Source organism: Apis laboriosa, unplaced genomic scaffold (assembly GCF_014066325.1).
Source record: "Apis laboriosa isolate Shangri-la unplaced genomic scaffold, ASM1406632v1 scaffold1_cov151, whole genome shotgun sequence".
Classification (NCBI taxonomy): Eukaryota; Metazoa; Arthropoda; class Insecta; order Hymenoptera; family Apidae; genus Apis; species Apis laboriosa.
In genome coordinates this window covers 3,652,323-3,669,846 of record NW_025222279.1, presented here as the reverse complement: position 1 = coordinate 3,669,846, position 17,524 = coordinate 3,652,323, and the positions used below count along the sequence as shown (strand labels likewise).

General features: G+C 25.1%; 3 protein-coding genes across 7 annotated transcripts in view; 1 reads left to right on the top strand and 2 right to left on the bottom strand.

The window, feature by feature from the left end:
* The window catches only part of LOC122712417 (galanin receptor type 3-like), a 56,124-nt gene extending 52,765 nt beyond the window's left edge, over positions 1–3,359 (bottom strand). For 2 of the 3 annotated variants that reach the window (XM_043932088.1, XM_043932091.1), the window contains exon 1: positions 2,254–3,359. The gene's annotated coding sequence lies outside the window, so the exon portion shown is untranslated. The remainder of the gene's footprint in view (positions 1–2,253) is intronic. The other variant, XM_043932090.1, reaches the window with a different exon arrangement.
* A 3,813-nt stretch (positions 3,360–7,172) lies between these two features.
* LOC122712423 (SREBP regulating gene protein) lies at positions 7,173–9,053 on the bottom strand. Of its 3 annotated transcripts, XM_043932103.1 has the most exons (5): positions 8,917–9,053; positions 8,416–8,609; positions 8,052–8,294; positions 7,756–7,971; positions 7,173–7,676 (listed from the first exon to the last, which is right to left on the bottom strand). In XM_043932103.1, exons 2-5 carry the CDS (start codon positions 8,521–8,523, stop codon positions 7,260–7,262), a joined length of 984 nt encoding a protein of 327 aa, XP_043788038.1. In that variant the 5' UTR covers positions 8,524–8,609; positions 8,917–9,053; the 3' UTR covers positions 7,173–7,259. The 3 variants fall into 3 exon arrangements, with proteins under 3 accessions (XP_043788038.1, XP_043788039.1, XP_043788040.1); XM_043932104.1 differs by lacking the exon at positions 8,917–9,053 and having other exon boundaries at positions 8,052–8,318; positions 8,416–8,550; XM_043932105.1 differs by lacking the exon at positions 8,917–9,053 and having other exon boundaries at positions 8,052–8,313; positions 8,416–8,548.
* A 2,603-nt stretch (positions 9,054–11,656) lies between these two features.
* On the top strand, positions 11,657–16,087 carry LOC122712427. The gene is made up of 2 exons (XM_043932112.1): positions 11,657–12,113; positions 15,987–16,087. The coding sequence occupies exons 1-2, from the start codon at positions 11,859–11,861 to the stop codon at positions 16,059–16,061; spliced, it is 330 nt and encodes a 109-aa protein (XP_043788047.1). The 5' UTR covers positions 11,657–11,858; the 3' UTR covers positions 16,062–16,087.
* The last annotated feature ends 1,437 nt before the right edge of the window (positions 16,088–17,524 follow it).

The window sequence follows — 17,524 nt, the reverse complement described above, 5'->3', positions numbered from 1 at the left end:
TTGGTTAATCGACCAACACCGAGAGAACGATTTTCCGGAGCGGCAACCGTTTAAAATCGAAGGCTTGCGACATCAAGGTAACGAGATAGACGCGTTTATTCGTCTCCGCGATCGCGTGAGCGCGCTTTTGTGGAGGATCAGTTGTTCGACGAGAGAAAGTGCGTTAAAGTGCAAATAAAGATTGGGGGGGGGGGGAGAGGGAAGCGGAGGAGCGCGAATGAGCGAATAAATAAGAAGATGGAAGACTTTTGGTGGATGGTTGCTTTTTTTTGGTTTCTTTCTTTCTTTTTTTTTTTTTTTTCGTGTAATGTGAACATTTATATTTTAAATTGATATTTTTGTATTTTTGTATTTTCGTCGGTGCAATGATTCGTTTTTTTGCTTATTTTTCGAGAGAACTTGAGAGAATTCTATTGTGAGATTGCAAATAAAAAGAGCAATGATGATTCTATGGTGTTATTATTATTGGTTAGGAATATATATTTAGGGGTTAAGTAAGTTTTTATTTTACGAATTATTACATGTTAAATCACTATTATTTTGAATCGATTTTACAACGATGTCTATAGCCACTTGCTGAGTAACAGGAAAAACGGGAATACCACGGGTGTTATTTTTAAGCCGTGATAAATTGTAAACATTGCTACTTTCACGTAGAATGTAGATAAAGTGATACATTTGTCGATGTGTTTTCATTCGAGAAGAATGAAAATTCTACCTTCTTTTAATCTTCACTTTTGTTTGAAACTGATCGACGATGGTCGACTCTCGAATGTAAAAGATTAATAGAAGTGTATCCACTTAACGACAACAGCACGACATTTCTCAATTTCTGTTTGAACATCAGCCTAAATGTGTTTTGTCGATCACAGATCATTTTGCACAGAGACGAATATTTTTTTCATTTTATTTTATTGTACGTGTAATTTTGTTTATTATTGTTGCTTATTGTTATAATATTATTCGTAAATACTATTACATGGCTATTTTTCGTACGATGACTCTTAAATCGTTTATTGCACAACGGGAAAACGTTTGATAAATAAGAAACTGGAAGAGAAACAAAACATAATATATACTATAAAAATATAAAAGATGAGAAAATTAGAAAGAAAACACAGGATGAAGTTATTTATTTGTTTTTCCTGCTTTCATATCCTTTGAAACTTGTCACTATTGCGACGCAAAATAATATAAATTGTAATAAGGAAAAATTGTGCAGTAAACAATTTCGAAAGCATTAACTCAAATGTGTATCGTAATAACCATCAAAGTTGATCATTCTTGAAAAGAATAATTATTATAGATGAATGACATTACAATATATTAAATGTTTTATAAGGAAGATAATTTCCAATTTTTAAAAATCTTTATATTGAACGTATCTATCCGTTCATTAAAAGAAATCACCACATGATCACCATGTATAATAATGTAAGTCTAAAACTTTATATAAAGAAAGGAATACAAAAGAGAGAAGGAATGCAAAAAAAAAAAAAAAAAAATAGCCATATATTTTTCCAAATATATAATATTTTCAAATATATATATATAATATAAAATAACAGAAATATTACAGAACGAAAGAAGAAACGGGCGAGAAATTCACGAGAATCGGCACAGAATCAACATTATATTTCTATTGTCACGGTCGAGATTCGCGCCGATTTATTTCGTATCGTGTCCGAAAATAAAAAAAGGAGGAGGTTGAGGACAGTGAGATTGAACGGAGAACTGAATCATTTGCCGCGAGAAAGAAAACGAGTTCGAAAATTCGTCGATCCCTCGGATACATCCGAGGAACCGTTTTGCTCTCAATCAAAGATTCTTTCGACGTTTATACTCGAAATCCTCTCTCGAGAATAGGGAAATCTACGAAGAACATCTGTCTTCTCGAACAAAACTCGCGTAACGGGAAAGAAAGCCTTTTTGACAAATCGTTTAACCTACGTACGTGAAAGAAATGTTTCAACCAGTTAAACGTTGATCGTAACAATTTTTATATACAAAGTTCTTTTACATAAATTGATTAGCAATTTTTAGATCCTAAAGAATTAAAATTGAACCAACTAATTAAAAATCTTTGTCTTTTATTATAATAGAAAATTCTAATAGAAATTTTGAAATTAAAGAAAACAAGATAAAAGAGCCACCTTAAATTCTTCAACCTCTCCCTGCCCCCTTCAAAAAAATTCTACCTGTTCGTCCAAAGATATTCAAAAATGAAAAAAAAAAGAAAAATTTTAAACTCACCCAAGGATGGTCCCATAGCGGCGCACCTCCAAGTCCGAAGGATCACCAATCGATCAAACCCACCTCTTCCTCGCCCCTTTTCTTCAATTCTCCCCAAACATTCTCGTGAAGGTGCACCAAAAAAAAAAGAAAAAAAAAGCGGCGTTTCTTTTTGTTGCACGCACGTTCACGAGCCGCGGCGCGACGAATTCATCCGCGGAAGTGGACGATCGCGACGGAAGTTGGCGGCGCGATCGTTGAACAAAATTGTTGCCGTTTTCCGGCACCCAGCCGCGTTCTGGTTCCCGTTCTGGCGCGGAAACCTGAACGTCGTTGCGACCGACTCCTCCTCGAGCCGAGCGGATTCTCGAAATCGCGCGCGCGAGAACGAGCGACGACGAGCGAGGGTCGTCGCCGTTTGGCCGGGAACAGGCGGCCACCCCGCCGTATATCTTCCCTTTGATGCCACGTGCTGGATTCAACGGGCGAAACACGGGCGGGGAGGAGGCGAGAGAAGCACGTCGGCGCGAGGCGTCGCGACGCCTACACCGACGCGCGCAGTGTGTAAACGTTCGAGCGTGAAGGATGAAGCCGAGGGAAGATATCGAGGATATCGAGGATCGAGGATCGACTTTTTTCTTGAGATGAGGAATACGGTTTTCTTGGAAGGATATTGTTATTTCTTGAAAGGATATTCGAGTGGATATTTGGGGATATATGTTATTGCTCTTCTTCTTTTCTTATTTCTTGTGATATTTATATCGAGATGGAGATAATTGAAAATTGCATTTTTACGAAATTTATTCATCGAAGAGTGTTGAAAGAGACACGATTTTATGTTTACTCTTTTAATGTGAAAGAATATCAGGTGTTTTTCTATGGAACAATTTGAGTAACTCAATTATATTCGAAGAGTTTCGTTAGTTTGGTTTGGTGTATGATTTAATTATGAATATGGATATGTGATTTACAAAATAAAGTAACGACGTGAATATTTAATGGCAGGATGATTTCGTCGATGGGGCGACGATAAGCTTGATATTGAAAAATGCGGAAGTGGCTGTAACGGGAAAATAGTATTATCGAGATCGTGATAATTGAATTTATCGTAGCTTTGCTAAATTCTATTATTGTAAAGAAACATTTTCCAATATAAAATTATTATTTTTATTATAATATCGATGTAAAAATAAAAATTAAAAATTTATAATAAGAATTATGCAACGAGTTATTCGAAGAAATCTTCATTTATAACGAATTGTATATAGTATTGTATTATTCCTTGAGTCGAGTTCTAGACTCGCTGAAAATTTATCAAATAATTTTTACTTTGCCATTCACATCGATAAAAAGCCATTCTTTGCATTATGCATATAGACATGTGTAAAAATAACGTTTCTTCAATGAACTTTGCGATAAACCCTATCGCATTTATCTGTAAACGCAAATTGATTATTCTATTTAACGTATGAAATATATTAATATATTACTTTTATATTGTATATATTGTATATATATTGTAATTTAATATATTTTAAATAGCAAAAACATGTGTACAGAATTGTAATTATGTCGCGTAATTGAAATATAAATGAAATTGTTCCAATAAAATTTATGTATACATAACTTTCAATGAAATTTATCACTCGTGTCAAAATATATAAATTAACAAATTTCATACCGATATGCATTATTCAATCTAGATTTCCACTTCAAATTTATATACAAAAATTGTAAAGTTTAAAGATCGGTATTTTTTAAAAAAAAATTCAAAGACTAGTAAAATAATGACTTAAACCACCCCTAATTTCACGCATACTGTATCATTTTACATTTTCGACCTTTATCCCGCGTTTTTTTTTATTATTAACAAATTTTTTTAGATCCGAGAAAAATTTAAAATTTCTCCGTTTGTTAAAACCCAGACATCACCAAGAAATAAAACATCTTCCGGAAGCATTCTTTGCATACTTCAAGAAAAATATACATTTAAGCTTCTAAATTGAAATTTAAATTTCTAGATCAAACAAAAAGAATTTATTTCTTTTGGAAAGAGGGAAATAATTTTTATCTTTAACTCGTTTCGAAAACTCCGTTCGATTCGTTCGGCAAATTGAATTCCGACTTGGAAGGCGGATGGTTACGAGCGTAACAGGGCCGATTAATTCGAACAATAGTTTGGAGGCACAATAGGCCGATATCCAGCCATCGCAGCATGGAAGTTTAAAATGCTTTGACTCCATTAAAGTGTAACTCGATCGCGGCGTAAACTTTGTCCGTCTACCATTAACTAATTGTTTTCGCAACGTTATGGTTTCCAAGCCGAGGGAAAGTTATAGAAATGAACCTGGGTCGTGCATCAAATATCCGAACAATTCGATTTCCTTGCTTCTTCGAATTCCCTCGTCCTTGTCCCTGCCAACGACGAATTGCAAGAAAGAAAGAGAGGAGGATTTCTAATGCGGATCACCCGTCGACGGTACAATTTGAAATTTACGATTTCAGAATGGAGAATTCAGAATTATCAACCACTTCCTGCACTTTTTTTTTCGGAAAATTCATGAAGCGTTTTTAACGAAAACGAAGAGATTAAAATTGCAATAGAGAGAGAGAAAAAAAAAATTGAAAAATGTTAAAGTATTGTTAAAAGTGTTGACTGATTATTTTTTGTTTACTTTAGTTAACTAATTTACTTTAAATGTTTACTTTAGTTAACTAATTTACTTTAAATGATGAGTTAAGTATATTTAAAAAGATAAAAATGCATAAAAAGCAATATATATGTAAATGATGATTATCGCTACAATGCTTGTGCTTATATGTGTATTAGGGCGTTTACCGATCTATTTATTGATCACTAGAACGCACTCCCTTTGCTATTCGTGTTTATTTTATTTCAGAAATTCTTTTCATTATTTTTATTGTATTCGAATAGATTTAATATTGAAAATATTTTTATTGTAAAAAAGTTATTATTATTGAATATTGCAACAATAATTATTATTGTTTTTTAAGATGCTAAAAAAAAAAAAACTTTAAAAACACTTTTTATACATTTTATATGTTGTCTGCTAAGAAAATTTATATTGAATTCGTTAGTATTTAAAATATATCTAATAAAAATTTAAAGACACTGATTCTTTGCTTGAAAGATATAAATTTCGTATTCACTACATTATACACTAATAAGACACGCCGATAAATATTGAAAAATATAACTCTTCGAAGAATGTTTAAAAAAGAAAACTCGTGTTGACACTATTATAAATCGATTGAGGATAAATAAAAAATTCACTAATATCTTTCTCTCTCGATACCGCAGGCCGTATTAAAAACGAGAAAATGACAGTTTTAACGGAAACCCAATATTCTTGTCAGCTGTTTTAACTACGCAGATCCTTTTACCGTTTCCATTTATATTTCATTGAAAGAAAAGATCGTTTCGTGGATAATTAATTTTGGAAGAGATCGACTCTGGACATTTGTAGAATCACTGTTAAATAACACTGAACGAAATTTAAACGAGAAATGAAAAAAGAGAATTGTTCATAATCTAACAATTATAATAATTGCAGCTTGATCTAGGATATAGATATCGCGAAAAGATAATGCTAGACCGCAAATGAACATGTTCAATATGTAGATATTGAATGTGTTATTGAAGTCTTGTTTTTCTAAGTATTATATTTCTTCTAAGTATCAATTTTTCGAAATCGTTTTAAAATAAAAATTTTATAAAAAAAAAAATGTTACGTTTTACAAAAAATAATAACAAACTGACGTTAAATCAGCGATCGTTTTAAAAGAAAAATGATGCTTAATGTTCTCTCGTTTGGTACAAAGAGAAATGCTCGATAAGTACTATCAAAAGTATGATGGATAAAATTCAATATAAAAAAAATCGATAAAATAAAGTGAATTTATAAGACGCGAAAGAAATATCGATAAGTTTCTTATCGTATAAACAATCACGTATAAACAATTATGGAAATAAAAATGAAATTTCAAACATACAGCAACGTGACTAATACATGTTTAAAAATTTCGAAGAATATCGATGTATACTATAGAAATTCCGATATCATCTACAATCAATATATGCATATAAACGTTATATATCATTCGTTTAATAATTCAATGATAGCGCAAGCTTGGAATTTAATAATCACATTATCGTGCAGTTGAAAATAAATCATTGTTCGATCAATGCATTTCATTATTAATTATTGTATATGTATTATTAATTTTATATAAATTTTATGTGTTATTAATTTTAAGCAGGAACAGACATTTGTCGTTTTTAGATATGGATCTAATTTTTCATAAGTAGTTATTCAACAATAAACGAAGCTCAAACGTATGATTATAATGTGCAAAATAATGAATGGAAAATTGGCCAACAAATTGCTGAATATAAATAATTATAATGAATTTTTCGATTAATATCGAGTAGGAGAGCATTTCAATATCACAGAAATCTTGATCAAGTTAAATTGTGCACAAAATATTGGTTGCAAAGTCTTCCGACAATTTATTATTAATATTTCCAAGTTCCAATATTGATTTGCCTTCTGACCTTATCGAATACGTAATCTCTAGATTTTAAATCGTTTGCAAAATCATGATTCTTTTTCAAGATCAAAATCAAATTCTTTGAATAAATTTTATTATAATATTTTATTAAAAATTCGATCGTACTTTATTATTTTTAATTTAATTTTTTCTAAAAAATTTATCAAATTTTGCAACTATTTTGAAATTTAAACAGATGATAATATTTTTCCATTTTTTTTTTCTTCAATTATAAAGATTTCTTACCATTTGAAAAATTGTAAATTTCATCAATTGAAAAATAAAAATCCAATCATTGTTTTTAGATTGAAAATGATTATCGATAAAAAAAGATTTAAAATCGAACCGTAATTAAAACTGCCTTTGGCATTAATTATTAAAATATTATAGATCATTTTATGCGAATTTCGATCGTCTTTATAAAAAATATTTGTATAGTAAATTTATTTTGTATTTCAAGGTGGTCGTACGTGAGAGTAATAATCAAATAACATTGGAGTATGATAGTTGCATGATAGTAAAAGTGAATTATTTTTTGCATGTATAAGTAGGCAGAAGGGAGAGAAGAGGGTAAGTAATGGCATAACAGAAAAAGATGCAACGACAACAGAGTTGTCGTCATTATTATTATATGAATAAACATCACGACGATGTCTTTGATGTTGTGGTTGAAATGTGTAACAATGCTTCGAATGTGGGTCCTTATAGGTGTTCTCATGGCGGACGCTCGCACTGGAAGTACGACATGCAGCCAGACAAACTTGAAAGCGATCTAAATTACGAAGACGCTTTTTCACCACATCTTGGTCTCTGTGAGATTTATGATTGTCTCTAAGTAAACCTAATAGTACATCTTTTCTTCCCTTTATTTGCTGTTAATAACAAATTTTCATTAATATTTTTGTTATATGATTTAAAAAAAAAGAAAATAAAAAAAAAACGAAAAACTACCTTGCCAGGATGTAGGCAGCAGGAAACACAATATTCATAGATAGCACAACATCCTTGAGCGTTACATGTTTTACAACTATACCTCTCTCTCCTAGATGTAGTTGATGTATCCTCATTTTTTATAGGATCCTTTTGTTCCATACTACAACAGCCATTTGGCAAAATTTCTTGTCTAGAGCATACAATACCACGCTCATCTACTATTAGAACTTTACCCTATTAGGATAACAAAAATTTGATAAAATCATTTTCATTCAATTTAATATTTCTTTCCATCATCTTAGAATTTGATATACCTGAATAGAATTACGACAAGGACGAACAATATCAGTATCATTTAAATTTGACATTGCTTCTATGTTTAATGCATTCTCATTTGCTCCTTGATCAACAATTGCCATCTGCCACAGTGGTGGTTTACCAGATGCTTTCAATTGTTCCGATATTGTATCATCATCAGAGATCAAGTCATCATTGTTGTCATTAATTATCATAGAATCCATATCATCAAGATCATTATCCAAAGCTAATGTCTTTCTCTAGGGATCAGATAATATTCTGTTCTAAATTTCAAATTAAAATTCACGTATTTGATCATGCAAACTTTCCTTTATTTATATGTAATATATAATTTTTTCAACATTATTTTTATTTGTTTACCTCATTACGAAAGAGTGAAAAGGCACAATAAGTAAGTGATAAAGCAAAGATGAGTCCAAGTACAAGACGCCGTCTAATAATTCTGAATAGACTGCCACAACTCGGCATTCTTCTCACTTTTTGCAATTTATTCTTATGCTTTCATTCGACATTAAATTTCCAGTTTCTTATTCCAGTTCATGATCGCAACACGACTGAGAGCATAAAATTATTTTGTTAAATTTATTTTGTTATTTATTTTTTTAAAAATATTTATAATAAATTATTAATATTAAATATTTATAAATTTATTTATTTTTTTAAAAATTCTACTGATGATTTAAAGTACATTTAGTAATCGCACGGAAAATATTAAATTTTAATATAAATTAAAATTTATTTTCAGTAAAATTTATATGTGAAAAACATAAAAAAGAAAAAGAATAAAAGATACAGAGAGAGAGAGAGAGGTTATGTTGTTTTTCTTACAATCACATTGAAAACATTTTTTGAAGCGCTTACCAATCTTCGAGCGCGAATAGTTTAATTGTTATGACATGAATTCCTTATCGGTCAATTATATAATCAACAAGACAGACCGATATATTTCGTTATAAAATTTATCAGATTTTTCTCACCGAATTTACAAGCAATGCTACAAGTGCATTGGCCTGTTCAATATGGTTGAACAGCAATAAAGTTTATCACATATCACATTAGATGTCACTACTTATTGAATTAACAATTTAATATCGACATATATTTCATAATTAATAAATATTTAAAAAAAAACTATTTTATTAAAATATTACAAAAAATATTTATATATCTATAAAAATTTATATATTTATTTGTCTATATAAAAATATTTATATATATATCTATAAAATTTATATATTTGTTTGTCTATATAAAAATATTTCATTATATAATTTTTTATTATATAATAGATAATATAATGAATATATAATGAATATATGTACATAAATAGTTACAATAAATAAAAGAATCACATAAATGAAGTAATATTTAAAAAGAAAAATATTAATTAGATTTAATCTTAAGATTTTTCTTTTTTTTTTTGAGATTAATTTTAATTTTGAGATTAGTTTTGAGATTAATAAAAAGAATATTGTCATGATAAAAAAATAATTCATAATTTGTAATAAAATTTATTTTTATTATATTTAAATGGTTTCAACAATATAATTAGTACAATTTGAAAAATAGAGTTATAAAAAAATATTATCTTGATTTACACACAATAAATTCTAAAAAATGCAGATTTTTATATGTATAAGGATAATTTTATAAATATAAGGATTTGTTAATCCTTAGAATTTATAAAAACAGACATAATGAAAATATTCCTTCCTTATATTTATAAAATAATATATAAATAATAATTAATATAAAACTTTTCATAATTATTTCCAATATAAATTAATACGTATTCCTTATACATATATGAACCAATGACCAATGATTTCTTATTTAAGAATGGCATCGTTCAATCAATCAAAAAAAAACAGTATTATTCCGTTGCAGCAAAATCAGGCAGGCTGGTTAACGTATAATCCTTAAAACAATTGAAATTAGTTATTTTATATAATAAATGTTTTCATATATAAGATATGTAATAACAAAAATAATATACATATCGCAAATAAAAATTATATATAATGAATTTTAGTGTGTTACAGTGGATAGTATCATTAACAATTTTATGTATAGTTTTAAGCGTCATTATTTTTTCTGTTGTTCAAATTGGCAAGCGAGATCACGAATTAATAAAAACTACTATTACAACGACTACTACAACAACGACACGTAGACCGCGACCAACTAGACCACGTAGAACTACGTGTTGTGAATAATTTTTTATTTCATGTTTAAATATAATTAATAATATTAAAAATTGATTAGAATGAATAATATAATAAAATAATGTGTTAAGTAAAAATTATAATCTACAATATTATATTATTATATATGCTACAATATTATTTTTATTATTACAATATATACAAGTTAAATATAACAAGTTTATTTATAAAAGTAATTAAATTTCAGAAATATTTCATTTTTTGTCGATTTAATAACAATATTTAATAATATTATTTATTTTTCAGATTATTCATCTATCAATGAGGATATATTGACTAACAACAAGTTTATTTATGAAATTAAATTATAAAGATATTTCATCCTTACTAGTATTATGTTTGAACAAATACTTACATTATTTATTGTAATACTAGTAGTATATCATCTTATAAGGATGCAATTTAATCAAGTAAACAATGATGATTAATTTTATGTGATATAAATAATAAAAAAGTTTAAACTATATAATTTTTAATTCTTCTTTTTTTAATGACTTTTACTTTTAATTTCAAAATTTTTAATTAATTATTTCTAATATTATTATTTTATTAATATTATCGATTAAAGGCGTACGATAAATTTAATTGCAAAAAAACAACTTGTTAAAATTATTATTAACGAATTAATAATAACTTATAAAAATTTATGCAAATATTGAATCTTTTCAAAACGAATTTTTCAAAACTTTTTAACATGTAATGTTTCCAGATACGAGTGAATTGTTTTATATATAATTTTATGTATAATTCATTTTAGATATAAGTAGAATTATTATTTTTCATTTTCTAACATATGATCATTTTTAAATGTAAAGTTTAAATATAAACAAAAATATTTAAAAATATGCAAAAATGTTATAAAATATTTAAAAAATTTCAGTTTCAATAATTTAATTATTTATTCCAAAAATTTATATTTATTAATATTACACAATACTATACAAAGTAACTTCAATTCTTATTTCTCTAATTAAAATCACTAAAAAAAAATTTATAAAAATAAAATATTTAAATTAGTAATTTAAATATTAGAAGGATCGTAGTGTGATTTTAACACGATGATATTTTGATGTGCTGTTATATATAATCTTTCATATTTTTTAATTTTCAATTTTTAAGAAGAAAATTTCTTTTAATTTTTAAAGGAAAAAATTTTAGACTGATATGAAATAGATAAATAAAATTTTCAAAACTTACTTTTTTTACAATTTTCCAAAAGAGTTGTTAAAGGTTAGATATCCATTTTTCCAAACAGTGAGAAATATTTCAAAAGATTTTAATATAACGTATTAAATTTGTAATATTTTGAAGAATTCATATAAACGAACATATAATAAGCATAATCAAATATTATTATTAAACGGAAATGTGAAATATCTATCTAGTAAGCAGTTTTAGATAAACGATAACGTGTAGAAAATGCACGGATATTTATTTCTTTATATTTCAGTTTGGGATTTCAGTGACTAACGTGACCAATTAGAAGCTAGAATTCAAGTAATACTTGCATCCCCACCAAATGTAAGGGCTTCAGCACTTAACAAACTAGTCAGTATACAATAAGACTCGAAGAGTAGTATGTCAGGTATTTTTTGTAACACGTCTGAAAATATAGTTCAACGTGATAAAATATACCATAACGTGGACATCAGGATAAGAAAAACATGCCTCAATTGCAAGTTCAGTAATTCAAAACAGACATGCTTTGGTTACAACTTAAATAATCCGAATAAAAGGATCGTAGTGTGGTTGAAATACACTTTATCATGGATTCAAAGAAAAGTTCCACTGCAAGTGTTATATTGTAGAAGATACAGATATGTTTCATGCAAGGTATTCCTTTTAATTGAGAAACTATTAAAATAGATTTGAAAATCTGAGATTTTTTAAATACATTAAATGTACTTTTGTGTACTATACATATACTTTACTATATATATAGTGAAATATATTTGACAGAATAATGTGAATAATTTGTATCGATAAAAAATTCAAAATTTTTAGAAGATTGTTAAAGAAAGATTATTTTATTTTTGTAATATGTAATAATTTTGTAATAATAATAAAATCAGTAAGATTTTTCTAAGATTAAATATATGATTAGCATAGTGATCATTTATAATCGATATTTATTTTTTCTATGGATCCATTGTAATAATCCGTGATTGATCATTAAATTTTTTAAATTAATTACATGAATACAATTGATTTATTTAAAATAGAATAGAAGTTGAACTTGTAACCGTGTTTAACCGTGAATTCGTTACTTTCTTGTTTTGTGAAATGCAATTTACTTATTTATATTAGATATGAATGATATAATGAATAATATCGTTATAAACATACAATACAATTCGACATTTTTAGAAACATGAACCTGTCATCGCAATAGGATCATAACGATAAAAAATGCTTGTCTGCATCATTTGAGTAATGTATTTGATTAAAAAAGTTGATTTCAATCAAACATTTTCATTTTTAAAATAAAAAATTTCAATATATTATAATTATAATTAGTAATATATTATAAAAATTACAAATAGTAATGTGACAATTGTGAATTATTAATTACAAAATAGCAAAAGAAAAAATTGAAAAATATATGTGCGAATTTTTATTATTTTTTTTATTTAGTAAATTTTTATATAAAATTCTCATACAATTTACATAACAAACATTTTTTTTGTTTTATTTTTGTTAATATCATTATTTAAGAAAAGATATAAATTGAGAAATAAAAGCAAGTAAATAGTGCTACAAATGTCGAACAAATATTTACATACTGAAATGATATTATTTGGTTTACTAATATAAATATTATGATTCTACTTCAAACATGATTATATAAAAAATTTTTGTTCTTCAGCATATAATTCTCTTCAGCAAATAATGATTATATCTTAACAATTGATATTTTTTTATGTAGATTTTTTCTTATTCAATTACAATTGATATTTTTTTATGTAGATTTTTTCTTATTCAATTACATCTTATTCAATTTCTATTACTATCTTAAATAGTATCTTATTATCTTACTATTTGATATTTCAAAATTAGATTAATATAATTTTTTAATTATATATTATAAATTAAAAATATATAAAAATTTGCAATTATTTATTTAATTAATTTATTTCAAATGTATTAATTTATCTTTTATTGCTGATGAAATACTTATATTTTTTGTTATGAACTAAACAACTAAATAGTTATTTAAATTCTTTAATTATTTATAATGAAAAGTATAATAATTTATATTTTTAATTTAAACTTGAAAAAATTTGAAAATTCATTTTCTTTTTGCAAAGAATCATTTTTAACTTGTTTTTTTAATGTTATAGAAATTATTAGATAAGTTGTTACATAAATGATACTGCTTATAATAGTATTTTAATTTACTTTCATGTATTCATTTTAAATTTTAATTATATTTTTACTAATTATCTATTAGAAAATACTATCAATTTTAATCTTGAAATACGTTAATCAAGATTAACATTTTATACAACTTTTTTTTTATATATGTAATTGCTTCTCAATTTTAATTTTTGAGATACAAAAATTTTTAAATATTATATTATTAAATTCTATCTATATATGCGCGGATGTGAAAATATATTAGTATGCGATAATTTTTTATCATACTGTATATGCATTCTTTTACGTTGTTTATGTTAAAAATGAAACAGAATCTTCGTCTTAGGTCATCTCTTAATTAAATTAATGTTAGTTAGATAAGAATGCAATTATGATGAGTTCGCTGTTTATATTAGCCAGAATCGAATAAAAAAATTTGATAACTTATTGTATATGCATTCATTTTATATTCTTAATATTAATATAATTTTTATAACATATAAAAATGATTGTATTTATGTATTGTTACCAAATATATAGACAAAAAATTCAATATATAGAACCAAAAGTTTTTTTGTAAGTATATCATAAAGTAAAACTAATTACATATAGTATAATAAATAAATATTCATAATATTAATGACAATATGAACTTCACCAAAATTAGTGATATATTATCTAATTTAGATAATTATATAATTATCTAATTTTTTTTGTTATTTAACAATTTTAGTTGCAAAATTTTTTTCGATATTTTAAACTGCAATTATATTCATATCTCAATAAATCTTTTGAATCTTTAAATGATGTCTCATAATTTTAGATATTTATGTTCATATTTAAAAATATGGCATGTTATATTTATCCTAACGAATCATAACGTGAAATATTTTATATGTTTGTGATATTTTCATTGAAAATAATTGTAATTAAAAATTTTATAATAAAAAGTTATATATATTTTTTTTTATTAAAGAAATTGTAAAAATTATTTTCCAAAATAAACATTTGGTTTAAAAATATAGCGACACAAGTATATATAATAATTACATATTTTTGTATGAATTTTTTATATTTTTTGTATGATAATTTTTTATCATAAAATAAAATTTCACAAATAAAATATTTTAATAATATATTGTAAACTATACATATTGTTTATATTGGAAAACTTAATTTAAAGATAATGATTATTAATATAATTAATATGATGATGTGATTATTATAGTCATTTTCATCATATTTTATATGTTAACGTTTTCAATAAAAAGATATATTTTTATCTTTTTATTTTACTTCTATGAATTATGTCAAATTTCGAAATCATCTATCTTCAAATGTAATGTGATACTCATGATGATGAATTATTCTTTCAAAACAAACATTATATTTTGTCACTATTGCTTTTCTAAGTTGATTTTTTAAAAAATATGAACTATAAATTATCCTACAAATTTTTACACAATTGTTGAATTTATTTCTTTTTGATAAGAATTTATGAATATTTTTTTACATATTTTGCTGATTTATAAAGAATTATAATTCACAAACTTTATTTTAAATAATTTAAAAATGATGCACAAAGCTATTGATTAGATTAAAATTGATAGCACATTGATTGTAACAGTAATTTAAATAATTATAATAGATCTCGAATAAATATTAAGATTTAAGATTTAAAAATTAGAAAAGTAGAAAAGATAAATAAATTTGAGAAGTATTATGCTATTGTTAGTATATAAAGATGACGTGATGTTAAATAATTGGATATAACGCATGTATTAAAATTATAATATTTATTATATATTGTTTTATTTAAAAGAAAACAAGAATAACTTGTTATTATATTATATTATAAAATTTAATAGTAATATAAGAGTTAAGTAAGAGTTACTTTTAAGCAATAATTTAAACTGAATTTCATAATTTAAAATAAGCAAATAGATATAAGAAAATGAACGTATTTCTTTTATCTTGCTATTTTGTCTATATATGAATTATATAATGATATATATATATGATGATATATAATTTATTCAAATTATTATTATGGAATATTAAATATAAAATCGATCAAACATCAAGATCTATAATATATTTATATGTTTGAATAAGAAATAAAAGATAAACTTAAAATTTCAGTGTGCTTGAGCTTTGTCTAATACTTACTTGTATATTCCTTGTTATCGAAGTTCTGTAGATTGAATATTATTAATTTAATTTCATTAATTAATTCTTAAAGTTATTTTATATGATTTTCTTTATTTCATTTTTACAAATTTCTAATATGTATTCGATATATTAAAAGATAATTGATTGTATTAGACTAATTCATATCTTTTTTAACAGTTATGTTTATATTGGAAAATATGGATGAGATATGTATCCTGGGTCCTGAAATTGGAAGAAAGAAAAAACGATTGATAAGGAAACTTCGATAAGAATTTCAGAAAAGTTTTCGGTAAGCGAATAATTTCGAAAAAAAAATTTAATTAAATTTTGATTAAATTTGATTTTGGAAATGATTTTTTTAGCGAGTAATCTTTCATAATCAGCAAATATAAAAAAAAAATAGATTAAAAAAAAATAAAGTTCCAAAGATCATGAGACCAAAACATTCTAGATGAGTTCAATTTCTATTAAAAAATACAATTCTAATGGAATTAGAATTTTAATTTCATGAAAAGAATATAATATTTTAATAAATTATTATTTAATGAAGCAATATTGCTCTCTTCCTATAAAGATTAAAAATAAGAAATTAATTGATAATAATTAAATTGATAATTATGATTGTTAAAAATAGTATTAATTATAATATTAATCGAAATAATTAATATTGTAATTAATCACTTGCTTGTTAAAAAGTCATTCAATGATCACATATCTATGTATCAAATCTTCGTAAGAAGCAAAATCAAACTATATATTCTGCTATATCAATTGTTTTTCTTAGATTACCGAATCAGTTTCGTATTATGCATGATAAACAGTTGGCATTAATTTTAAGTACTCTATTACATTAATTGCATCGTTAGCTTAACCAAGCAATTCGATAATTAAAAACAACTTGACTAAATAATTTAAAGTTGTTTTTTTTTATTTTGCTTTATTATTTTTTCTTACAACAATAATTATTATCCTTTGCAATATTATTTCTATAATTTAATACATTTATATTTTTATTTTCTGAAGATAAGCAATATCTCAAAGTAGAATCTGTTCTCAAAATTATTTTTGCGGAATAAATTTTTACTTTTCTTTTTTGACAAAAGTTTAGAAAATCTTGATAATTTTTTAAATTCCTTGTAATTCCTATTATTTTCAAAGATTTTTTTCAAAAGATTAATTTCCAAAAATTTTCTTTATTTTTTACTTTTAAAAATTATTACATATCTATTATACGTAACTATACATATTCGTTGTTTCCATTGCATATATGATGTATATAGAATGATTAATTACGTATTTTGCTTATACATTTAATTATAGTGTTTATTAACTTCATATTTCGATGCAATGTCACAATCTTTGACATAGAATTGTGTATTACCTTATATATTATCCCATTTATTACCAATCATCAAGTACAGTCAATGATTTATGTTATGATATTAACGTTATCTTCTGTAAATGACCAAAGTTCGAGAAGTACTTGAACAGAGAAGCACGAAAGAAATCTATTGGTGTAAAGTAGATAAAATTTCTGTTCGATTAAGTTCGTCATAATGATTACGCAGTGTCTTTGTATAAATAGAAGAGAGAGCTCTTAGGATTCAGTATAAATTGAATTTCTGAATAAATGTGATGAATTCAAAGCAAAAGTGTAAAATATTATTTATTATTGAGAAGTTTTTTATTAATTATTTATAATTATTAATTGTTAT